General features: G+C 43.5%; 1 protein-coding gene across 4 annotated transcripts in view; it reads right to left on the bottom strand.

Moving 5' to 3' along the window:
• The window catches only part of GLIS3 (GLIS family zinc finger 3), a 442,028-nt gene that overhangs the window by 297,170 nt on the left and 118,590 nt on the right, over positions 1-26,268 (bottom strand). For all 4 annotated transcript variants that reach the window (XM_064579470.1, XM_064579469.1, XM_054509147.2 and 1 more), the window contains one exon: positions 936-1,143. In XM_064579470.1, coding sequence (XP_064435540.1) covers positions 936-1,143 — 208 coding nt within the window. The remainder of the gene's footprint in view (positions 1-935; positions 1,144-26,268) is intronic.

Raw genomic sequence — 26,268 nt, 5'->3', positions numbered from 1 at the left:
CCATCCTCCGAGAAGAGGAAGCAGAGGGCCCATATAGTCCAATTCCTTTGCAAAATCACAGCTACAGCAGAGCCAGGACTAAGAGGTTAAAAACTCTGGATGGTGTTTCTCCAAGAAGGCTACTCATTAGGAGACAAAATAATTCATTTCAAATATGGAAATGGACCTTACACATTGCACAGTATTTTGGTTTTATGTCCCCTATAATATCAACCTTGAGAGATATAAAAATGTATCTGAAGGGGTGATTTCCCTTTCCTATTCAATTCTCTCCCATACAGAATGACGCACAGCATTCACTGGACCCCCTTATTCTGGCACCTAATCAGACATTATGTTGAAATGCTATGTAATTCATGCATGAAAGTGTGTCTTCCCAGACACATCATAAAGTCTCGAAAGTCATGACTTCTCTTTACTTTTCCTACCATCTCCCTAAACGTCAACTATTGTATTGTACAGACAGTAGGTACTTAATAGATATTCGGGTGGATGGATGGACAGACAAAACAGATGGTAAAGCAGCCTGGGGACACTGCAACACATACCCTGGAAAACAAGCAGGTAAGAGATGAACATGGCGCATCTCAATTCTCTAGCCAGGACAGGGCCAGCCTCACCACACTGCCACGTTTACACACTGGGCTTTCGTCACGAAGGCCTAAGCGTCTCAAAATGGACATTAACTACACTTACAGTACAAGACAGCAGGTAGGAAACCATTCTTCCCAATTAAGAGGATATTACGACACATACTTCGTTTTTATACACATTCCCCTACAAAGCTCAAATTGAAAGAGTTGCTGGAGTGAGTATATGTGTGTGTGTACGTGTGTGGGGGGTGTGTGTGTACATGTGTTCAGAAAGGGAAGGGAAAACATACGTGGGGTATGATTATACCATAAGAAGGGAGAAAAAAAAAAGTAACATGAGACCTGGTATCTGAAGGAGGTATATTCAGGTTGGCAGCATTCATTGCCCTCTGTAAGCTAGGACTGATCTGGTTGCATGCTGTAGAGACCTGGCTTGCTGGAGGTGAATTGGGTCCCAGTCGCTGAACCATCATGGGACTGCTGGTGACCACTAGATTGTTGCAGCTGCCTTTTCCAATGGACTTGCACTGAGGCCCAAAGCCAAGAGCCCCTAAAAACAAATGAATCAGGTTAGCTTTCATGTCCCTTACATCAAAAATCAGTAAATACACACATCTGCCCACTTCTATCAGGACTCCTCTTTTAAGACAGTCCTTGGATCACCTTTCTGTTCATTTTTAGTATTAGTGATACCAAAAGCTTCCTGGTATTTCCAATGAAAAAGCCATTGCTACAATAAAAACCCTTCGATAATCACCATTCATACAAAATGAGCTTACATTTTGCTCCTTCTATGTAGAAGTACCCAGTTATTAAGAATCATACTTTATCATCTCCCTACCTAAAGGGTCAAGGTGGTAAGTAGATGGAATTACTTATATCTAGAAGTTTCTTCTAGAACAGCTAATATCTTGAATTGCCCAACAAGGAAAGTTGACACGGCCAAACAGCACTTATTTAACTGGTTTACTTCCTTCCAGTTCTGGGCTCCCAAAATGTCTCCTTAAAGGGATATAGTCTGGCTTTGTCTCTCCAATCTTGATTTCTCCTCTTCATCCCAGTACATTGTTATTGGACATAGACCCAAATTAAAAAAAAAAAAAAAATCAGGATGAAAGAGCCATAAACAAAACACTCATTCTAAAAGCAGCATGGTAACCAAATTCAACATAGATTTATCATTTCATTAGTAACAATCTTCAAATGTAGTAAAATGTGGTATATACCCAAAGGAAGAAGAAAAAAAAAAGAAACCCACAAAAATCTGTTTCATTATGGAGAAATGAAAAGCATAGAAGAGAAAGTCAAACACAGCCATGACTCACTTATAAAAAAATAATAAAAGCAGTTGAATCATTCTAGACATTCTTTTCATATGGATGTACTTTTTCAAACATTTTTTGCAAACTACCTGGGCAAGTCTCAGTGACTGTACATTGTGTTCCCATTTCAAACAAAAATAAATATGATGTCAGATTTTAACAAATTAGACTCTAAAATTTTCTCACCAAATTCCCTATTTCTCATTGATATAGTTGGGATCAAAGTAAGTGGAAAATCATCACAGTAACTTTCCTTAGCCCTAGGGGACATAATTTCCTATTTTGTTTTTTCAGAAATTAAATCAGTAATCAAAAAAATGACTTTGTCATCTTTTGTAACATTCTCTTCCAAGAGCCCACAGAACTGAAGGATAAACAAGACCTTAGAGCAATCACCATGCTCTCATCAATGAAACCACATCTCAAAAATGCTGAGAGAGTTGCAGTGTTTTTAGCTGGAAGGAACCTGCTTTGTAGTCCAGCCCTCTGGGAAATCCCAGTGGTAATTCACTTGCCCAAGGCCACACAGGGATTTAATGACAGCGCAGAAATGGATTACACTATGGTGTATTTTTATGGTGCCTGTGTGTTTAAGTTTAGGTACTGGATGCTTAGTTTCTTCCTTGGATATTTGCCAAGATCATTAGCTCCAACAGAAATTTCTCTCCAATTTTTTTTTTCAGACACATAAACCAGAACCTTTCCCTTGCCCCCTCCCACCACCACCTCTGATGCATCTTCTTGTGCCTTGAAAGACCAATCTTTTTTTTTTTTTTTAAGATTTTATTTATTTATTTGACAGAAAGAGACACAGCGAGAGAGGGAACACAAGCAGGGGGAGTGGGAGAGGGAGAAGCAGGCTTCCTGCTGAGCAGGGAGCCCGATGTGGGGCTCGATCCCAGGACCCTGAGATCATGACCTGAGCCAAAGGCAGACGCTTAATGACTGAGCCACCCAGGCGCCCTTGAAAGACCAATCTTACGATAGTCTCTCTGATTTCATAACGCATAGAAGACTGTACCTTCAGGACTCCATCTTGCCACCAAAAGTAGTGGGTACATTTTTACACAATGATCATAAATGTAGTATCTTTTAAATTCCAACAAGCCACATGCCATTTGCTTTTCAAACTCCCTTTTTTAACTCGGAAAGAGGCAATGTGATGGTTCGGAGCCTAGTCCAATATGTGACCCTTGAATTGCCTCCCCAGGTTCCATCACTACTAGCCACGCTATGAAAAGCAACATCAGATGTCAGGTATTCTGTTAAATTCAATATCATCTATTCATCTGTCATTTAATGCCTGATTCCTTCCCAGTAAAAAGGTACTAATAGTCTACCTTTAAAGCAAATACATATTAACAGCCAGAATAGCACAACCAAGAAATACCACTTGATGACAAAGCATACTGATGCTTTCTTCATCGAAGCTAAGGTGCCATGTATCGTAAGCCATGGTATTACTTTACGTGCCGGTAAGAACATGCACGGCCAATGAACCTAGCACGTGGTATCGAGATTTCAGAGATATTCTGATGCAGAAATAGGCACACCTTAGAATCAATAAATACAAATATGACTGCTGAAGCTTTTCACTTAACCCTTGTCTTGTTCATGCTCTCCTCTCTGCCTGGCACAGCCTTACCCTCACTTGTCTACCTACTGAGCACCTCTCCATCTTCATGCCCTCCACTCCAAGGTCACCTCCTCTCCAACGGCCCCTCCCCCACTGCCAACTGGGCAGATGTGGCCAGGTCTTTTTTTTGTGCCCCCCCATCTCTCATAACACACCTGCCTCAGCATCTTTACGGAACGGTCACGCTGACACGCCTGTCACGTCCTCCTCTTTTATACTTTATTGCTTTGGAAGACAAAGACCTTGCTTGAGGCAGCTCTGCTTCCTCAGCACCTAGCCTAGGGTCTATACTACGTACACACCAAAGTCTGTCAGTGGAGTTAAGAATGAACGAATGTGAACGCAGAGAACAGATTAGTGGTTCCAGGGAGAGGGGCCGTGAAGGGGACCTAGGGTTCCCAGTTATAACATAAGTAAGTCCTGGGTGTGTAACGGGCAGCACAGTGACTATAGTTAATAAAACTATAGTTAATAAAACTATTGAAAGTCGTTCAGGGAGTAAATCTGAAAAGTCCTCATCACGAGAAAGAAAAGGAAAACAATGTGTGTCACTATGTGTGGAGACGGATGGTGAGCGGACTTACTGTGGTGATCATTTCCCAGTGCCTGTAAACAGTGAATCACTGCATTGCACACCTGAAGCTAACAGAACGCTACATGTCACTTACACCTCAACGAACAAAAATTTTAATGAATGAATGAAAAGACAGTTGTACATGCATATTAAATGCTCACACATTATTGCCACTGAAACCCTCCTGGTTAGCTTTTTTAAAACAACAGTGCAGGTTTTCAAAAACAAACGCCAACCAAGTCAGTCCCTTGACACCTCTCCTCAGTACTGCGAACCAGGTCAGAACTGAAGATGAAGGGCGCCTGGGTGGCTCAGATGGTTAAGCGTCTGCCTTCGGCTCAGGTCATGATCCCAGGGTCCTGGGATCGAGTCCCGCATCAGGCTCTCTGCTCCTTGGGAGCCTGCTTCTCCCTCTGCCTCTCTCTCTCTCTCTCTCTCTCTGTCTCTCATGAATAAATAAATAAAATCTTAAAAAAAAAAAAAAAAAAAAAAGAACTGAAGATGAAGCCCGTGGGGATCGTAATTATAAGCCTATCTTCCTGGGTGAGAACTTTACACTGGTCAAGGCTGCCTTTGTAACTCTCTAGCCTGGATTCACACATTCCTCCCACTCTGTCATATAGCGACATGGACCCTCCCCTTGCCAGTACCCCCATAGCTTTGGCTACACCACCTCCTACTCCCCAATTCACTGGCCTCCTCTAACCACAGAGGAACGACAGCTTCTGAAAGGTATCATAAAAAGCACCCTGAAGCATGAGGGTGAACAGTAAATTGATGGGAAACAAGTAATGTTTGTGGCACAGCTGTAAGAATGTTCTGGAAAATGGCATCGTCTGTCTCACAAGCGGAAGCAAATAATAGCTTGACCACGACCCGGTGCTCAATGCAACCATCCCACTCAAATGTCGTTTCCATAGTGCCAAACGTAACCACCAGCAGACTGCTCGGAACCACGCTGTGCTCTGGGGTCTGGGCTCTGGGCTCTGGAGACAGCCTGACTTGGGGCCTCCCCCTTCACCCACGCTGGTCCTGTGACTTGGGCCATTACTAAAGCATCCGTGTGCCTTCTCACCTGTTAAACGGGAATAAAGATAATACTACCTCTTAAGATTGTTGCACATCTCGTATTGATTACACAGGACTCTGCACACCTTCCAGCACATACCAGGTATTCAACAGACGTCAGATGTTATTGTCATGACTCTTACTATTACTGCTCACGCTCTCACTGCTTTTGTGTTCCACTCTCTTTCTTGAAGAAGAAAACAGTTCCTTATAATTCTATGCACAAAAGAGTAAATGATGCTATTTAATTCTCTACCCACTTCCAATATTCTCTCTGCTTTAAGGCTCGAGCCAACTTTTTTAAAACCAGGTGTCACCACAGAAAGAAGAAAAGTTTTCAACTGGCCAAGCTTGAATGTTCCTTGGCTTGTCATTCCCTGAAAACAAACCATACAGCTTTTCTGTCTACCAGATGTGCCAACTACTTGTGGGCTGGTTTTCATTTTGAAATACCACTTATTTTTAGAGACTGCATGATGTTTTTTTAAAAATTTGTTTACTGCTCAAATAAGGATCCGAGTAGATGGTCTTCTGAGTACTACGTACATTCTAGCCAAGATCGCTGAGTGCTGGTGGGGAGTGCAAATGTATTGCATTTCTGAGTTTCTGAACTGAGAGGTCGTCCTAGCAGGGGCATGTTTTTAATTAACATCTTCATTAGTTACAAGGGTTCTCTTGAAGTCAAATAGTTGATTGTGTCGCAATTACCCCTGCTGAGGCTACATCCCTCAGAAGGATTTGTGTTTACCCACTGGTTCATCTAAAACTGACAGATATGGAGGGGACAGAAATGGCATATATATGGGAGGGGGTTAGGGAGAACTAATCAAAGTTTCTTTGGTTGTTACTGTTGTTACTGTTCGTTCAACTGTCACTTATCAAAGGCCAACCACAAGCCAGGGAGTCCCTGGAGACAGATGGACAGAGTCTCGGCCCCCATGGAGCCCTCATTCTGGCTACAAAGATGGACACCAAACCAACTGCTCATTATAGAAGAGGTGATCCCTGCTTCTAGGCTGGATCACAGGAGATGGCTTTCTTTGTAGGTCAAACATGATCGAATAAAAGCAATTTCTATATGGCTCAACCTAACACAAATGCAGGGTGTTATGGAGAGAGAAATAATAATACACATCAGGATTTGAGTCCTGCCTCCCCAGCTCACTGGCTGTGTGATAATGGGCAAGGTCTTTAAAGTCTCTGTGCCTCAATGTCTTGTTCCCTAAAAGGGGGACAGTAGTAGTACCTAACTCATAGGGTTGTTCAAGAGGATTGAAAGGGTAAATACATATTAATATATGCCTTACCACCATATACTACCAGTATAATATCTTACCACCTCTAAGGATCAGGATTTCCTTCCCAGCCTTTCACTTTGAAACATTTCAAAAGTATAGGGGGACCTGGGTGGCTCAGTTAAGTGTCTGCCTTCAGCTCACGTCATGATCTCAGGGTCCTGGGCTTCCTGTTTAGCAGGGAGTCTGCTTCTCCCTCTGCCCCTCCCCCATGCTTGTGTTTTCTCTCTCTCTCTCAAATAAATAAAATCTTAAAAAAAAAAAAATTCAAAACTATAGAAAAGTTGCAAGAAGAGTACAATAAACTCTATTTTGTCTATTAAAAACTACTTACCTCTTTATCTGTCCATATCCCTTCTATATAAGCTTACTGTTATTATTAATTTATTGAACCATTTAAGAATAAGTCATAGATTTTTTTTTTTTAAGATTTTATTTATTTATTTGACAGAGAGAGAGAGACAGCGAGAGAGGGAACACAAGCAGGGGGAGTGGGAGAGGAAGAAGCAGGCTTCCCGCTGAGCAGGGAACCTGATGTGGGGCTCGATCCCGGGACTCCAGGGTCGTGACCTGAGCCGAAGGCAGATGCTTAACTGACTGAGCCACCCAGGCGCCCCTAAGTCATAGATTTTTGTCCTTCACTCCTAAATACATAAAACCAGAGCAAAATCATCAAATTCAAGACATTTAGCAAGGACATTATAATGGCATGTAACATACCATTGTTATTCAAATATTCAAATATTACCAATTATCCCAAGAACAGCCTGTAGAGCAACTGTTTTCCAATCCAGGATCGTGCATTTCAAGGAAAGGTTTTGAGACTCATGCTGAGGTAGGTTAGTAAGTCACCGCACATCAGAGCACTGAAGGCAAATGGAAAAGTAGAAAAACAGAAAAGAAAAAAAAAAAAAAAGTGCAAATAAGCAGAACAATTATGAGCATGGGTGAGCACCCCAGCTCCACCATGGACTGGCTGTGTGACCTTAGACAAGTTACTCAACCTCTCTGTGCCTCACTGTCCTGATCTGTAAAATGGGATTAATACTAGTGCACACTTCACTGAGTTGTTTTGAGGGTTAAAAGATCTAACATAGGTCATATGTTTAGTGGCTTGGCACTTAATAAACACATTATAAGTGTTAATTATATTTTATTTTAAAGAACTTATTTCTGGTACTTTCTGACATTGTCTATAGCACCTCTTCTCTCCGGAGTGACCAGGGACTAAAGGCTGACACTTCCCTTTCCAAGACCTTCTCCTCAACACACAGTAGACTTGTCCTTCTCTGGATGGGCCCAGCCTTCAGGTCTCCCCCTCTTTCCTCATTGCCATTCTACCTTATTCTTAGATTCTCTCCAGCTTTCATTCATATGCCTCCCTAAAACTAGAAATAAGAAATTCTTGCATACTAAACATACTCAACTTGCTATGTAGTGTTTTGTCAAATTGGTAACGTTTCACTGCTGAGATACAGTAGTGACAACTTAATGACTATATGTGAGTGTGTAGAGTGTTGTTATTCTGAAATACATCAAGGCATGGGTTAATGGCTAAGAACACCAAACGGTGAGAATCAGAATGACATGACTGGCTTTTCTGTTCAGGGGTAAAGCATTTCAATTCAGCAGATGTTACAAATGCTCAAAACTGCACAACACCTATGGGAGGTAACGAATACTGGATATAGCGTCCTGCCTCCATGGAGCTTACAATCTGTAGAGACAAGGCATGCTCACCTAGAAACAATCAGATAATGAGACGGGATGTTACGGGATTAAGCACAAGGCTGAATCGTAGGAACAAGCATTCAAAGAAGGGAGAAAAATCCATGTACCAGACAATTCAGTGAAGAAGAATAATTTTAACCACAATGGCATTTCCCAAAGTTCTTCAGGAAGTCCAAGGGTACTCAATGGTAACAAAAGGCAAGGTCATGGAGAGATCCACAGTCAAACAGCTTTTGTTTGGTACACATGAAGGTAAACATATCTTTACATTACAGGGCCTTTACTTTCAAAGACTTTAAAAATGCAAATGCATATAACTCCCAGAGGAGCAAATAATACGCAATATATATATTTTTTTCTTTCCCTATGAGCTCACCCAAGACTGATATCCTAAGAAACACCCTTTGGAAAACAATAAGCTAGAACATGAAGGAAGAACGAGCACATAAACAAGGAGAAGACTGAGTGTAGTCATGGAAACAGAAGGGAGTAGGCATGGCGTGCACTGGCGCGAAAGGAAGAGAAGTCAGGGCTGCCTGCAGGAGGAGGCTCTGTCTGACCAGGAGAAAGAAGAAGATGGACGTAAAGGGTTGCTCTAGTCACCCTGGAGAATCTGGTGTACCAACTGGATGGTACGTATTCAAATGGCTCCACACCCAGTGGCCTATCAATGTTACCAGGGAAGCTTTTTAAAACTGCAAATTCACAGGCTCCCCCTCAAACCAGCGAAGCCCGATGATGCTGCTGCCACCGGCCTGACACGCACCGCGACCCTGGGCTGTGGGTACTGCTGCGGCCTGCCAGAAGCCACACTTGTCCGAGACTAATCTGGACGACTCAGGGACAAAAGCTGGAGGAGCACATGAGCCAGAAGCTGGCCGCATGTTGGCAAAGGACAGAATGAAGAAGGCAACGATTATGGGAGCAAGTTAGATTAAGGCTGGAGATTTCATAATTGGTAGATAAGGATTCAGGAGATCAAGCTTTAAAAGGAGGGGGGATCCCCTAAAGACTATTTTCATGACTCCGTTCCAAAGCGAGTTACTTCGTCCCAGCAATGTACAGGCCAAAGCTGAATCCAGATTAATGGAGATTCCCACGAGTCGTGCATCTCTCCTTCCACTCTGCCCTTCGGAGTGCAGCGGGCATCTACCAAGTTTACCCCTCAAAGAATGCAACTTTCACACCAACACTCTGCTAGCCTGAGTCAGCATGCAGGAATGTTGGCCCCCAAGTATGGAATAGCTAGCATTACTCATTTCATTTGATCCCTGCATTAAATGGAATCGTATTTATACCCCGAGAGATTAAAAAATATCATATTCCTTTTTGTACCACTCTGGGCCCTGGATTCCTGGACCCGAAGCTCCAATCTATCTCCCCACCACCGGGCACTCCTGATAAGATGTTATTAATACACAGGCTCCGAACCACCTCATAAAGATGTAAAGATATATTAAACAACATTCCCGAAGTTTATATGCTCAAGTCCCGTCAGCTATTGTACATCAATTATCAACTAATTAGTACAGAGTGTTTATGCTGACCCTTCTGTTCTCCCTTGTAATGATTTGCCAAGTTAACTGAAAGCTGCTTTGCTCCACAGAGACTCTTAGTTTAGCAAGAGTGTTAAATAAAGTTCACCAACAATTAGCCTAGAAAACCAAAGAGGAAATGTAAGCACATTTTACTGCTTTTCCCTGGACAAATTCTCGAACAATCCCATGGGAAGAGAGTAGATGTATTTGTTAAATAAGCAAATCACGGCTCGGAAAGGCAGAAGCAACAGCAGAGATGCCGTTTAGGAACACGCTGCTCACTCACCAGGTATCTGCTTACCACGGCCCCGCACGTGGATGAGCGAGGCGGTGCCTGCTTACGATCTAGTTTAACAGGTTTAAACCAGGGGAGTGATCTGTGAAAACGAAGGCGTTCAAGGTGAAATTCTTACACTGACCCTATAAAGACAGGACTTCCATAAATAATAAGAAAGGCTGGCAGCAAAGGAGGGAGGACACACACTTTAATGGGAGGAAACTGCCTCTGTTCCCCTCAATCAGGTCGCATTTACTGAGCACTACCTGTGGGCTTGGTGCTATGCTGGACAAGTGGAGCCTTAGGCCGTTGTGTTCGCCGTCAAAGAGGTTCTGACCAGCTGGAGAGAGTTTTAACCAATACATGGAACAATTAGGAAACACCCGATCTTAAACTCAGTTGCCATGATGTTTAGCACATAAAGCGTCCAAACAAGATCCACGTAAACTGGAGGGAGCACGCTGGAGGAGTAAGACTCGGCCTGAGCCTCTTGATGCTGGAGGGGAGAGGGCAGCCCAAAGAGTGCGCTGGCCAGAGTGAAGGAGGGCAAGTGGTGTGGAGGCAGTATGGGCAAGCCTCAAGAGTGGAAATGCTAGGGCCAGAATGGCTCCACTCAGCCCTGTGTCACCTTGGGCAAGTTCCTTAAACTCTCTGTGCCTCTGTTTCCTAATCTGGAAAATGGAGATGGTACTTGTACCTACGTTCCTAAGGCTGTTTGGAGAACTAATAAGTCAACATTGTAAAACATTTAGAAGAGTGCCCAGCACACAGGAAATACTCTATGAGCTGTGGGTATTCCCATTCTTATTAAAGGGTTACCAGATTATATAGGACCTCTAAGGCCAGCCTCCACTCCCCCCACCAAAAAAGCTATAGTAGGTGTTTAGGCATGGGTGTGGTGAGGGACTAGGAGGGGGATAAGTCCCACAACTTCCAGCACATATGGAGACAGAACAAACAATAAAGGCAGGAAACCAAGCTAGGAAAATGTTGCCATGATCTCAGGGTGCAGGGCTGAAGCCCTGGGACAGGTCGGGCAAAAGCAAATGCAGAGTAACCCCAAATGACCTTATAAAACAAAAAAGAAGATTGTTGAAGGGTCTGTCAGAATTCCAAATTCCAATTCCAGGCCCTGTACTAGATTCCAAACCCTCCTCCAAAAATCAAGATCAGTCTTCCCTGAGCTGTTTCTCCCCGCAAGTCAACCAAAAGCAAAGCTGCCGACCGGTGAGACCCCTCACTGAATGGACCAATGGTGACTACAATTGTTGATAGGTCCTGTCTATGAATTACTGAACAGCTGGAAATATTATTAGTTTGCTTTCCTCTCTCCACACTCCCTACACACACACACACACACACACATACGAAGGGAGTGTAGTCTAAACTACTCAATATAAATCAAAGGAACTTTTTTTTTCCAGCATCTAGCTGGTTCAGAGGCAAATCCCATTCATTCCTTCATATTAGAGATAACTTCTTAGTTCTCAAAGCCAAGGCTTATACAGTCATCACTAAAAGCTGCTAGGCTAACCTTTGTTTTCCCTCAAATAGTAATTCCTCAGAACGGTCCAGAGACACATACTCTACCATAAATATTTTCTGTTACATATGCTACATAGGCTTTCAAGTCCAGATGGGATGCCCAGACGCATCAGACCCAGATGATTATGGAGATTACACTTTCTTACATTAAAAATTCAATCACCCATCTTCTAAGAATCAGACAGAACCCAGCTTCCTACACCCAGAAGTCCCCCAGGGCTGCTAAAGTACCTCATCAGCCAGATACTTTTTGCCTCTAGGCTGTAGATTCTGGACTCTATGCTCCAAAGCCCATTAGCAGCCCAGGTATATGGCAAGAAAATTTGTTAAGCTAGGATTTGTGATTTGTGCTCCTTTGTCTCAGAGGGGTTATTATAAGAAAGCTAAAAGTAGATACTGTTTGATTGCATCCTCTTTCTTAGTCCTGTATTGAACCCTAAATCCACTGAGATTATCCAGGTGCTAAGAAAGCTATGGGGACAGAGAGGATTGCCCCTGAGGAGGAAGCCAGGAGAAGGAGAGAGTGCCCAAAGACAAGGAAGGCAGTGGGGGAGGTCTGGGGGGGGAGGGGGGCTGTCACGGCTGCATGACAAATGTACAAAGGCCAGACTGTAGGTCTGGGCTCCCAGCTCCGGCAGTTCCCTGTGCCCAAGCACTGCCCAGAGCAGCAACTTCTGGCCTTGGCCAGTGGGCACCTCAGCAAGAACCTGTGGACCATGAATCAGGAGAGCTCTTGGAATGTTCTGCTCTATACAAAGATCCTGGGGTCTCGTCTCACCCAGACAAGGCATTAGGCACCCCAGGCAAAAATGACTGAGAATAGATTTCCTGCTCATCAGCAAGACGGGGTCTTGGAGTCTCATGTTTTGATTTAAAGGAAATAATTTAAAAAACTGTTTCTTGTACATGCATTGGTGAAGTAAATTACGAAGGTATCTCTAAAATATTTTCAGTGAGGGGGAGCCTGGGTGGCATCCGACTCTTGGTTGCAGCTCAGGTCATGATCTCAGGGTCATGAGATCGAGTCCCATATCCGGCTCTGCACTCAGTATGGCATCTGCTTGAGATTCTCTCTCTCCCTCTCCCTTTGCCCCTCCACCCCCAATTGAGCATGCATGTATGTGCTCTCTTGCTCTCTCTCTAAAAAAATTAATAAAAATAAAATTCAGTGAGGATGACTGTTTAGACACTAATCTTAGCAAGATCATTCTAAACTCTAAATTCTCAAAATATCGTCCATATAATTTGCATCCAAATAAACCTACCCCATCTAGTATATAAAATCACTTAGTGCTTAGAGATATGCATGTTTCAGAGTCACGGACTTTGAGAAATCAAATTATGTTTTAAGGCTGAGGAATTAGTGAGAAAATAAATCACTTTCGCTGAATTTCACAGGTATCCCATTCCCTTTCTTCTCTCTCATAGCTGTTAAATACTAGTTAGCCAAACATACTCTCTTAGGTACTCATCTTGTGAAATATCCAGAAAAAAACTGTAATAAAGGGGACATATATCTTTTCTTTGGTCTTCTTCTATCAAGCACACCAAGCTTATCTGTGGTGAAACCATGTCAAGGTTCAAAAGAGATTTTGCTCCTTGTTCAGAACTCTAGGACCAAGGGAATGGACAACTTTTTTCTTCACTGTTTAAACACAGTGAGCACCTTTGTTTGGAAAGACTTTCCCACTACCTTCTTTCAAAAATGTGTCGGTCAGAATGGTTTGGGGGAGGGTGGGAAAATGTGGCCGCTGGGATGGTGGTTACTGTACCTCAGGTGAGCCGGCAGAGGGATGAAGACTGAGATATCCCGCTCCATGAATACTGGCTGGTCTGTCACCCGACACCAAGGAACTGAAGCAATACCTCCGTCCAGAGGAGGAAAGGACAGAGTCCGAAAGAAATTCGTCAAGAAGACCTATAATTCGGCTCGACTGATTTTGATTTTTGACATGTAGCCTTGGAAAGAACAATTTTGCCTCAGAGTCTTGGCAAATGCAAAGTGATTTTTTGATAAGTTTTAACATGCATTTTACTAAATGCGTGAAGAGAGAGTGAGGGAGAGAAAGGCCAGGTATCCCAAGACAGGGAGGCTGTCAGGTTTCTCCTTTCTGTGTCATTTTTGTTTAGTCGGTCAAATGAAAATTCAAAACCATATAATTAGATGGTTGTTTATACATGATTAAGCATGAGCTCATTGGACTTTACACGCCAAAAAGTCAGAGATGTGGTTAAGGGCAAGAAGGAACTATTAATAAAAGGAAATAAAGCTGTAATACATTTTTCACTTATGAATAAAAATAATTCAAAGGTCTCTAGATGGAAAAAGAAAGAAAAAAAATCAACCATGAGTAGGGCAAGAAACCAGATAATTTTACAAATGGTTAGAATCCATGTGATTATAAGACATAAACCACTGGTACAAAAAAGCTTTTCCTCTTCTATGATTCTAATCCTATTTTTGATTCTCGTAAACATAACTCACAATGAGAACATAACAAAACTTACCTGTATTATATTTCTTTAGAACTGTTCCGGGAAATATTTAAGCAAGAACATGTTGTGCATTCAAAAGAGTTACTTGTTCTCTTCATAACTGCCTTCACCAGCAATCCTCTCTGGAGAAACCAAGAGCTGTCAGCTTCTTGAAAAAGGCAAGTGTCCTTCATTTTTCACAAATGCAGAATTTTTCTTTCCCAAATGAAGTGAACCCATCGAAAGCTAGGCTTAACTGGCCATAAACTTCATACAGGTAAAGGAGGCCTTCCCAGATCCCCCAGAGAATCTGAGACCATAGCTTGGGGCTCTCAAAAGTGGTGAATCAACTGTGCACAGAGATCAAACACCGAGCTCTGGATGAGGTCACTGGGCAAGACTTTAAGATGAGAGAGAGAGTGAACTGATCCAGGATCAGCCTACTTTTTCCACCTCAGGTAAGGTTTCCGAGCCACTACTGAAACTTCTCCCTACTGCGAATACCCACCAATCTGGGTCACCCCCAGAGGCCACCCAGGCAAACACCGACCAAACCCCGGAGACCGTGTGACTCTGCGTCCTATATTCTACAACCAAACAGCTCCTCGGGCTGCCGATGACTGGCACCTTCACACACAACTGCTGTGATACACAGTAGAACCTACTGATCAGAATGAGTCAAGCCCATGGGAAACCCAACGGACAGTACTTAGGACTCAGGTGAAAATGAATCTACTAACACTCAAAAAGCCCACAATGCCTAAGAAGCATAAAAACTGACTTTTTCAGCCTCTGAGAGCAATGTCTCCAAGTCATATCAGTTCCCAGCCTGTCAGAGGGACCTTCCATCTCAACCACCCACCCCCTCAGCCCTCTCCTCTCCTCCCGTGCCATCTCCTGTCCCAACACCTCACACACACAATATGAACAGGAACCAGCTCTGACTCGCAGAGTTATCAATCCTGTACATACATACCTGCCCCTGAAATTTGAACAGAATACTTCATTTAAACCTATATGATAAACTGCACAACACGGAAACTCCCTAAAAGTTCATTTCCAAGAAATTAAGATGATCATAGAATACATCTCTAAAAAGGCACCGATGTTTGAGACAAAGCACAATACTCACAACTAATTTGGCAACGTTAACTTACAAAGTCTTGTGTATTATCCACGTGTTTTATATGAAATATGTACTTTGTTCTAAAGATACTTTTTAATTATTGACCTGATTTGGTCAAATAAAGTTCTTAACACACTCATTTAGAGTTAAAATCCACTCAAAGCTGAGGGAAAAGTACACTTTCACAAAACAAATTCTTTATGAGCCAGAAATTCACGGCTTCTTGTCTATAACGCTGAAGGAAGAGGGAAAATCTTGCTAAATTAATATGTATTGATTATTCAAAATAGTTTAATATCTACTATAGTTCCAGATAAGAAATGTGATAATTCATTTCTAAACAATGTGTGGCATGTAACTCAAAACCGCTTTTCATCAATAATTAATATTAATAATTAACAAGTACAAACAACAAAAATACCTCTTGGAAATGTTTCAACCCGGCCTTTTCCTCATTCCACAGCCTGCCTGTTGCCCCCCCTTACCCTCTATGTGGGGTTAATAACTAAACTTCCCTCCTCTCTGACATGCAACACTACCCCGCAGCAATCTTCCCAAGAATGTGTGCACAAATGCATAAGACTGAAAAGAATAAAAGTCTTATCAAAGTCACCTGAATCTGGCAAACAGATTTCTAAATTAGCATCTGCAGTTACAATCCCCTCCACAGTGAATTAGATTTTGCTCCAGTACAGAAATTCACCCCAAACACCTACTCTCCTACTTACAGACGGAATGTCTTATGTCTTTAATCCAGGGATTAGCCTCGTAATAAAAATTAAACAGTCCTCTAGATAAACAGAGCAGAAGGGGAGGATAATGCAAAAACTGCTCATTTAAAAAGAGGCCAGAGCCAATGTGCCAGGACTTTATTTGGCAGTCACTCTGAAGAGCAGTCAGTTTGACTTTTAAAAACAACACTGTTGTCCTTTCTACATGCTGATTGTCTGTGGAGTAGCGTTTTCAGAGTCAAACACATCTCTTATACTGAAGGTGCTCCACCCTCTGTCTCTTACACTTCGAAGTCTAGCCACCTGCCCTAGCACTTGATGTTCACATTTGTAAGTCCACTGAAATTCCTCTCTTCCGGCCATTCACTCCTTCGCCAAACTGAACACGATGCAGGTAGTACCCGAAGTTCCTGAAGTTCAACATCATGCTGTCTTGTAATTTCTTACAGCAGATACAAATTCCACAATCCCTGATCCCCATCCTCCACGTACCTCCAACCTCCACTCGGTACATTACCATTGTTCCTCCTGAAAAATGATCAGAATCCTCAGCACATCACCTCATGCTTACGTTATGCATGTTCCCGGGCTGTCTGGTCACTGACATTTAGAAGGGCTGCAAGTAAGAAGCCCTCCCCCTGGGGAGCTTCCGTACCATAGGCAGTATGTTTGTGTAAAGGTGTGGGGGAGAAAGGTGTTTCCAACCTTTCTCTTGGCTGGGGGCCCCAGACAGCCATGCAGAATACTTTGCCTAGATTTCCAGCGCTACCTGGCTCTTTGGCTTCACAATGTCCTGGCGGGCACATTCAGGGACAACTAGGACATTTAGCAAAGGCTGGTGTGCCGAGGAGAAAAGCATCTGACAAATGCAGCCAAGGAAACAATGTCTCCCTTCAAGTGGAAATGCTGGTGAAGTCAGCCAGCGCTGGCCGCACAAACAATACTGGGCAGGTCATTAACTTGCCTGGTTCAGACGGCGGCGATGAGCTCACCCACCTTTCTGGAAGTGCTATTTTAGCCGCTGAGTTTATACAAATAAAACCCATAATTTTCTAATGGCTAAACTAGGAATGTGTTCGAAAATAGCTAAGTCTCTGAGAACCCTGCAAAAGCCACCCGGGGAACTCACGAAGGTGAGTCTGCAGTAGGCTGTTCGAGTTTGCATACATCTTTCTAATTGCTACATATGTATTACCTCAAAAATAAGCAACCACAAAAGCAAAAGGGGAACATTTTTTTTTAAGTTGGGTGGTTACTGCTGCATTGTGTTTTCTCCCTCTCTTTTTACCCTTTGCAAAAGAAAAAAGTAAGTTAGTCGTTAACTACACAAAGGAGTTAACATTTAACTTGAACACTGAGAGTGCTTTAGCTCTCAATCCCTCCCTCCTCTTTCTTATTATAGTGAAAAGAGGTTCAGGAAAACTCTTACTAATTATCGCAGATCCTGGATGAGATCGGACTATATCATTTTGCTCGCGGCATTCACAGGAGGCCCCAGGTCCTTCACACACACTCCACTCCAGGCAGCCCAGAATCCCTGCCCACCCCAACTCTCACCCCACACCCCCACACTCCCCACTGTCCAAGATCAGCTCCAATGCCACCCCCTCCTTGAAGCAAACCTTCCAGATTCCTGCCTCCTATCCCCAGGTCAGGGTGCTTTATCTCTCCTGTAAAACCTCAGGTCATGTTATTTTTGCATCTTTTATGTTACGGATCCCTTCCACCTGATATATTAGCTGCCCCTTTCCCCCTTACCTGCAGGTCTATGAGGATAGAGAACGTGCCTGATCTGTATGCCCACCCCTCGCCCCCAGAACACCAGGCCCCCTCAGTGTCCTGCACAGGGCAGCCGCTCACTAAGTGGGCAGGTAATGCCCACAGCACACACTTACAGCATTTTAGTGTGGGGCCTCTTTCCGCATGTAGGTGGGGGAAGGGCTCCAAGGAGAACAGTATTTTATTATTTAAAAACAGGGCGGCAGCTGGGAGGCCCAGACAAGGGGTGGCAGACGGGATGCCTCTTTCTCTCCCCACCAGACTACACCTCACGGCACACACAGTTCTGCCCTGTGGATGCAGCAAACTGTTGGCCTTGTCACCTTTTCTGTGAAGCCCTCTACGGAAACAGGAGTCTAACACACTTCTCTCTCCTTCCCCCTCTCCTTAGCCACTCAGAAGAACCAGGATGGAGGTGCAGAGGTTACCTAGATATTGACATGGTGATCATATTTCCTTACCAAAAACTTACACTCTTACTTGCAGCTGCTATTATTACTACTATTCATAATAATACATCTATACAGGGCGCCTGGGTGGCTCAGTCGTTAAGCGTCTGCCTTCGGCTCAGGTCATGATCCCAGGGTCCTGGGATCGAGTCCCACATCGGGCTCCCTGCTCGGCGGGAAGCCTGCTTCTCCCTCTCCCACTCCCCCTGCTTGTGTTCCCTCTCTCACTGTGTCTCTCTCTGTCAAATAAATAAATAAAATCTTTAAAAAAAAAAATACATCTATACATTAAAAAGACATGAGAGTTAACATTAATGGAAGGCTTACTTGGTACCAGGGGAGGATGTGTGGCTCTATGCCTGGATGAACCCACTCACCTCACAACACAATCCTGAATATTACCAGCCCATTTCTCAGAGGAGGCAATCTGAGGTTCAAAAAACACAGTAACTTGAGAAAAGTGAGGAGGCAAACCCAGTTAGTCCCACTCCAAAACCACGTAAGGATGTCTAAGAGCTCATCCATTCTTAGCCATCACCCTCCACACAACTGGACAAATACTGCTAAATGGGGAGGAGACAGGACAGTTGGACACTGAGTCTTCTCCTAACACTTGAACCCTCATGCACCCACAGCCTCTAACATCTTGGTTTCCACATGTAAGCAAGAGTCAGGAATGATACCTTAATCCAAGCTGTGTAGGTACCACAAATGATGTCAGGTGTGCATGTAAACGGGGGACACTCTTCTAACCTCCACAGTAGTGCTTAAATATCTATTAAATATCTATTCACTTTCAGGAATTTTGGGTGGATAACATCAACTTGATTTGTTCACTCATTCATCCCGTGGTTGAACGCTACGGTAAGAGCAGCTAAAACATCGATCAAGAAAATTACAGCAAACACCTTTCCATCTGGTAAGATAAGATAAGACCACAAAGCTGTTGGGACATTGAGGAGGACGTGCTGGTGAGAATGATGGTGATCTTTAGGAACATGATGTGAAAATACTCATCCGCATACATCTGACAACAGAAGGGATTTACTAATTTTCTCATTTAACAGTCCTGAGTGCACACAATTCACCGAGAGATATACTAGGGATATAAGAACATGACAGGGTGTGCGTGTACTTGCAGACACATGCACACGGAGAGACGAGCACGAAGACAACCACATTGTGTCAGTGCAACAAAGTGAGTACGAGGCACCCTGACGGGGCAACCTCCACACAGTCCAACATTTTAGAGGGACCCTTTCTAGGAGAAACCAACCTATCCTCAGAACAACACAAATAACTTTTAAAGGGGGCCTCTTCTAAAACCCTGCCTCAGCGGGGCGCATGGGTGGCTCAGTCGGTTAAGCATCTGCCTTCAGCTGAGCTCATGATCCCGGGGTCCTGCGACTGAGTCTCACATCAGGCTCCCTGCTCAGCGGGGAGCCTGCTTCTCCCTCTGCCCCTCCCCCCTACTCGTGCACATGCTCTCTCTCTCTGTCTCTCGTTCTTGCTCTCTCTGTGTGTCAAATAAATAAATAAAATCCTAAAAATGCTGCCTCAGTAACACAAGATTTTATCTTTCAAAACGGCACTGACATAAAAGCAGAGTCTAATCAGCAATCACCTGTCCCCAGGCATGTGGCTGCTCTTGGCTTTCACTCTGCAGTAAAAATAGTAACACAAGGAGGAGAGAGATGTGGAGGTATGGGTGGGTGTGGTCAGTGGTACAGAGACAAGAGGGGATGGGCCAGAGTCAAGTCACAAGGCCAGGAAGCCAAGTTTGGTCTGTGGCTATGCAACTGTGTGAACTTGACCAAACCCACTTAGACTAAACCTCCCTGTCAAGCCTAGCTTGGTGAGATCATCTAATAAATTATCTAGCCTCTCGCTGGGCAAAAACCAGATGCTCAGCAAGTGTTAATTTTCTTTCCTACCTGCAATTAACAATGAAAACCTTTCATCTCTCATAATCTAAAAGACTAACTTTAAACCCAAATAAATAATGAAATCATTTCAAGGACTTCCTTCATGAGAAAAGATGCATTGTTGTTCCCACCATGCTTTGAATTCATTGACTTACATGCCAAGAAGGAATAAGAGAAATCACGTTTCCAACCTTCTTATTATACAGGTGGTAAAATTCAAGTCCAGAGAGGGAAAGTGACTGTCCCCAAGGACACACAGCTAGTTCACGGCAGAATGAGGACAAAAATCCCAGTAGTCAGGCGCCCGACTAATCTCCCTTTCTACTGTATCCTATTACTTACATGGGACTGTCAGTTATAAATGATGCTTAATGGTGCAAATACCTCTGAGGCAGTTAAAAATGTCTTTCGTCTTCAAAATAGAATGAAGATGGCAGATGGTAGGGCTCCTCCTACACAGTGAGCATGGAATTTGGGGCAGGAGCGTTCGTGAAGAGACAAACAGTCGGAAGAGAAAAGGACTAAGCATGCAAGATGGGATCAGGAGTGAAGAGGGACACAGGCCCCCTACCTTACAACTGTGCCTAAAGAGAAGTCCCATTTCCATCCATAAACTGAGTCAGAAAACTCCTCCGGACAGATTTCTCCTTCCCTTTGTCTATAAGCCTAGAGGGTACAAAAGACACCACTCTCCCAGATCAGACAAAATCTATGAATTCTCAGGAGCAAACAGAAATGAGATTGTTTATCTTCAATAGTTTAAAAAAGAGGTTCAGTTTGAGTTTGCTTAAACCTGGTAAACCTTGGGTTTTAGCAGAACCACGGCTGAACCACAGGTTCTAGTGGGACCAGGGCCTGCTTCTTTATCTGCCACACGTAAATCTGCCATGGAACAAATACTCAGGCTGCTCTGGGACAGCAAGCATCTTGTTAAGGTTTGGGGCGGGGGGATCTAATTTCAACATATCAAGCTTGACGGCATAATTTTTAAAAAGATTCCCATCTCAAAGAAAGTTTACAAGCAATGAGCGAGGCTATACGGCAATGATTATGTTCCGGCATAATAATAATTGCAGAACAATTGCCCAATTAGCAATCATGCACTGAGAGAGTTCCTTTGCATTGTGGTCTTACTGTCTTTGTCTTTGTTCTGAGGAAAAATTCTGCCTTCGGGAGTCCGAAATAATGAAAGCGCTCTTCATTATGTCAATGAGTTTGGATGGAGTCCCCATGGCACACAACCCGCCTGGTAATGAAACACAAGAATCATCTGTTCCTAGTTAGACCTGCTCATAGCCTCCCCAGCTGGAGACAGCCCTGGCTGAAGTCCCCAAGGAAAGGAGAACCTCTGGAGGGTGACAGGACCAGGGGCATTTGGGGTTAGGACGTTCAGTCCTCCTTGGGCCAAACTCTTACCTAAAGGACTCTTAAAAAAAAAAAGATTTAAAAAACAGCATATAAAATTCTATAAAACTCTATCTGACAAGTATTTATGGGACGCCCAGTTCACACAGGTCTTGTCCACCTAGAAACTGGAACTTCAATCCCTCCCAGCCCCGTATCTCAACTAGTCACCCAACCAGTAACAGTTTTCTCCCACTGCCCTTCAAACCTCTGTCGGTTGCCCCCTCAGCAGCTGTGAATACTCTGCTTCCTCCAACACCATTCACCCATGAAGAGTGTGTCGGCCTCAAAAGGCAGAGCGCGGCTCACCCAAAGGAAGAACTTTCTAGCAAGCAGAAGTGACTTGGGAACGCTTTGTGAGGCAGAGCTCTTGCCCCGGGAAGAACACACGGAGGGGCTGCCAGGACACTGCAGCCTGGGCAGGGGGAAGAGGCTGGAAGGCAAGGTTCCTAAACTCATTGCCAACGCTCTGTGACACCCCCAAAGGGTTTAAAACCCAGTGTGGAGTTGTCAACTTTTAGGTAAACTGTGAGAATTTTCAATACTCTCATCCAAAGGCTATTTTTGTGTGTGCTTCTTTCCTCTCTAGGCTCCTACACTATGTGACATGAGGCAGGTAAATTAACTTTTCTAGGTCTCAGATTTATCATCACTTACAGGAAGGCAAGGGATTAAGGAACCTCTCAAGTCCCTTCTAGCTCAAACATTTTCTGAGTAAACATTGAGTTTACTTTCCCCACCTTCTCCTAAATTAAATTTCAGGAATTCCATCTACCTATAAAACGCAACAGAATCTGCTAAAAATCACTATATATGAAAAGAAAATTCAATCAGGTGACAAGTCACAATGTAAATAGGACAAAAGCAATAGATTTCTTATATATTCTCAATTATGAGTTTTAAAATGTAAAGGGAAATTTTTTTAGGGTAAAAATACCTAGGAATAGCATGTTATATGAAGAAAACTACTTTTTTTTCTGAAGACATGAATATAGACATATACATGTTCCGAGGTGAGAAAACAAATATAATATGTTGACTCTTCTAAACTGTTTCATAATCTTAATGCACGGTTTCTCAGCCTCTCGTTCCTGAGATTTCGTGCCAGGTAATTTGCATGTGCGCGTGTGCGTGTATGTGTGTGTTTGTGTTGGGGGGAGGGTACCCTGGACGTTGTAGGATGCTGAGCAGCATCTCCAGCAACATCTCTACCCACCAGATGCCAGTAGCACTCCCCCGAGTCATGACATCCAAAACTGAAGTCTGTCCAGACATTGCCAAATATCCCTGGTGGACAACATCATTCAGGTCAGGAACCATGACTGACTGCAAAGTGCTAATGTGCCCTTCCTTATTCATTACCTTGACAATGGATTCTAAAGTTCTTCTGGAAGAATGAACTCTACTAACCGTCCAAAAGGGTTTGAAGAAGAAAATAAATATATTATAGAGGTATGAAAGTCAAAGCTGTAGAACACTGAAGGAAGGCTACAGAAATGAAGAGAAACAGAACAGAAGCAAAAGGTCATGACCTCAGATACATAACAACAATCAGCACACGGTGGCATTACAAATGAGTGGAGGCAAGGAGGCTGGCAACTATTTATTGTTTGGGGGGAAAAAAAGCTAAATCTTTATCACACTATGTTCTGATTATGTATTGCTACATAACAAACCACCCCCAAATTTACAGTCTTTAAAGCAACAATTTGTTAGGACCTTGTACGATTTGGCCAGGGTTAACTGGGCTCAGCCGCATGCTTCTCACTCAGAGTCTCATGCACTGAGGCCAGATGTCAGCTGGAGCTGAAGGGGGGACTGCATAGACTCCTCACGTGCTGGCTGTCAATGAAGAGCACTTGGGCTCCTAACAGCATGGCAGCTGACTTTGAAAAGGCTACTCTTGGGCCCTTGAAGACCATTCCTGCAACAGGCATAGCATGATTTCTGCCATATATGATTGGCCAAGGCAATTTTGGGTTCATCCAAGTTCAAAGGGGCAAGAGGAATGGACTCCAGTTTGTGAGAAGGCAGCTGGGCAAACTCACCCACACAAGAACACGTGGAATGGGAGAGAGGGTTTCAGCCATTGGTGGAAAATCCAAGCAGCCGTAATATAATACCAAAATAAATTCCAGGAAAATTCAGAGCTCAATATTAAAAATAAAAAAGAAAACAACTGAAAGAAAATATATGAGTTTTTCTTAAATATTAGGATCCAGAAGGTAAAGACATAACTGCAAAAGTAGTTTAGCTCAAAAAGCACCAAAAGCAACATGAAAATGCAAATAAAAGTCTAATAATTTGCCAACGTTTCATGTAACAAAGGGTTAAGGGTTTACCATATAAAGATGCCTTACAAATCAATAATAAAGACAAACATTCCAATGGGGGGAAAAGGCAAAGGTCATAAACAGTTCACAAAAGAAGAACCCAGTAGACAAGACATAAAGTGGACCCTCTCAATTCTGCTCCTAGATAGAGTGGAGTATAAAGTGTGATCTAACCCATTTGGGAAGCAACTTGGTAATACAATCAAGAGTATTTAAAATGTTCATGTGACCCAATCATCTACCAACATTGTAAAGATAATTGTGATAATACAGTTTTCACAAAAAAAGAAAGCAAACTTGATTAAATAGAGTACACTTCCCACACACATTAAAAAAATGTCTGCTGTACTTAAAAGTCAGATCTTCAAAGAATCCTGAATCACATGAGGGAATGTTCACAACAATGTGGAGAAAGAGAACATAACACTTTAGATATTAATCATCGCTATTATCTATTACAAAACAGTCACACATGTTTATCTCCTAAAATATTAACAATGGACAGCTCTGTGTCTGGGGAATACTAGAAGGTAATTTTATTGTATTCTTCGGGGTTTTTTTTTTTTCAGTATTTAAATATTTTCTACATAAACATATTTTTATACTCAGAAAAGAAAAAAATACCGGTACTGGTGGGTAAAAAACTGGAAAGGTCACCATGTTACGAAGTTACTGCTGAAAGACTAGAAAGCCAAAGCAGAAAAAACATGACTGTGCGTCCTGTGACATCAGGGGTGATTACACCTGGAGCAGCTGACCCACTACACAGTCCATTTCGTCCCCAACCACGTCACTTTCCCAGGCTCGTGACCCGGCCATGGTGTAGATTTTCATGCTTTGTTCAGTATGACTGCTTGAGAAATTTTTCTCTTTCCCCTTTTAATATTCAGCCCATTTATTTTCCTTGCCAAGCTCAAAATGTTTCTGTTTCTCTTCGGAGGCCTTTCAAATGATGAAATATTTAGGAAAAATCTGTAGTCACACATAGGAAAACAATGGTCCCTGCTATCCTTTAGCCAAACCCTCCTGACCTTCAGAGGGTCCCGGTCAGACACAGCCTCCACTGTCCCCGCAACTGCAGGGACCGTAAGGACAGCAACTCCCCAGGCCCCTGGTTCCCCAACTTGAGCGCATGATCAGAATCCCCTGGAGGGCCCGTGCAATCACAGAATACTGGCCCCACCCCAGAGTTTCTAGGTCCGCAGTCCTGGGGAAAAGGCTGAGAATCTGCTGTGCTAGCAACTTCCCAGGTGATGCTGCTGCTGCTGGTCTGGGGACCCCTACTTTGAGAAACACGGTTCAAGATCATACAACCAACTAAGCATCTCCCCACCATGTGCTACAGCTATTCATTTATCCTTATGATTCACATTTACAATATATTATTTGGTATTGGCTGACACATTGAATCACTCACAACCCAAATAAGTCCCAGGACCCCTCACTCCAGTTTCAGATGGAGTAGTCCCCTCAAAGAAACAAACTCAGGCAATGCATATAAACATCACCTTTGCTGCCATAGCTCTCTGTCATCCCCCTTCACTGACAACTCTTACACCCTTCCGCAGCCCAAAGCCTTCCTTCACTCTTGTACTCTCCCCCAGAACAGAACAAACTCTCCCCAGGGTTCCCACAAAAATAAGGTTCTTCTTGGGGAGCCTGGATGGCTCAGATGGCTAAGGGTCCGACTCTTGGTTTCAGCTCAGGTCACTATCTCAGGGTCGATTTCTTTATTTTCAAGCAACACTACATTTTCCTTCCAGAGCGAGAGGAGAGAGAAGCACTTATTCACACAGGCAATTAATTATTTTTGTCCCTGTTACACATCCATCCCTCCATCCGTTCGGTGTACATTGGCCAGGTGTCTGCTGCATAAGGGATTAGAGGATGTGCAAGCAAAGGTGGTCTCATTCAAGAGGGTACAGGGGCAGAAGGGTGCTTTGTGGACACATGGAGTAGTCCACCTGAATGGTGTGAGTTCAAACCTGAATTTTATCTCCCTTAAAACCCACTGGCAGATATCAAAAATACCTTCCCCAGAGCTTAATTCCTTTGGTTTTGCCCCATTAAAATGCACATGTCCCTGGTAAGGGTAGCTCTTTAAGTTGCCAAGGGTCACACCTATGTGTGAGTGAAATTTCGAGGCCTTACCGCGTAAGAGGGGCCCTGGATATCTTAGAGAGAGAATAGAATTTTTTTTTAACGAAGAAAGGGGTACAGGACGGGAATCTAGAGGGTACCTGAGGCAAACCACATCCCTCCCTGGTTGTGACGTCTCAGAAGGATGTCCCTGACATGCCTTTCCCCACCCTGGCCTGCATCTCGTCTGCAATGGTTCTCCCAACTGTGCTGTCTGAACCAAGAGCATCAGCATCACCTGTTAGAAATGCCAAGTCCAGGGCACCTGGGTGGCTCAGTTGTTAAGCGTCTGCCTTCGGCTCAGGTCATGATCCCAGGGTCCTGGGAT

This window comes from Mirounga angustirostris, unplaced genomic scaffold (genome assembly GCF_029215605.1).
Source record: "Mirounga angustirostris isolate CCGP_5_RB_7025 unplaced genomic scaffold, mMirAng1.0.hap1 SCAF_15, whole genome shotgun sequence".
In the NCBI taxonomy this organism is placed as follows: domain Eukaryota; kingdom Metazoa; phylum Chordata; class Mammalia; order Carnivora; family Phocidae; genus Mirounga; species Mirounga angustirostris.
This window is presented reverse-complemented; position numbering and strand designations above follow the sequence as displayed.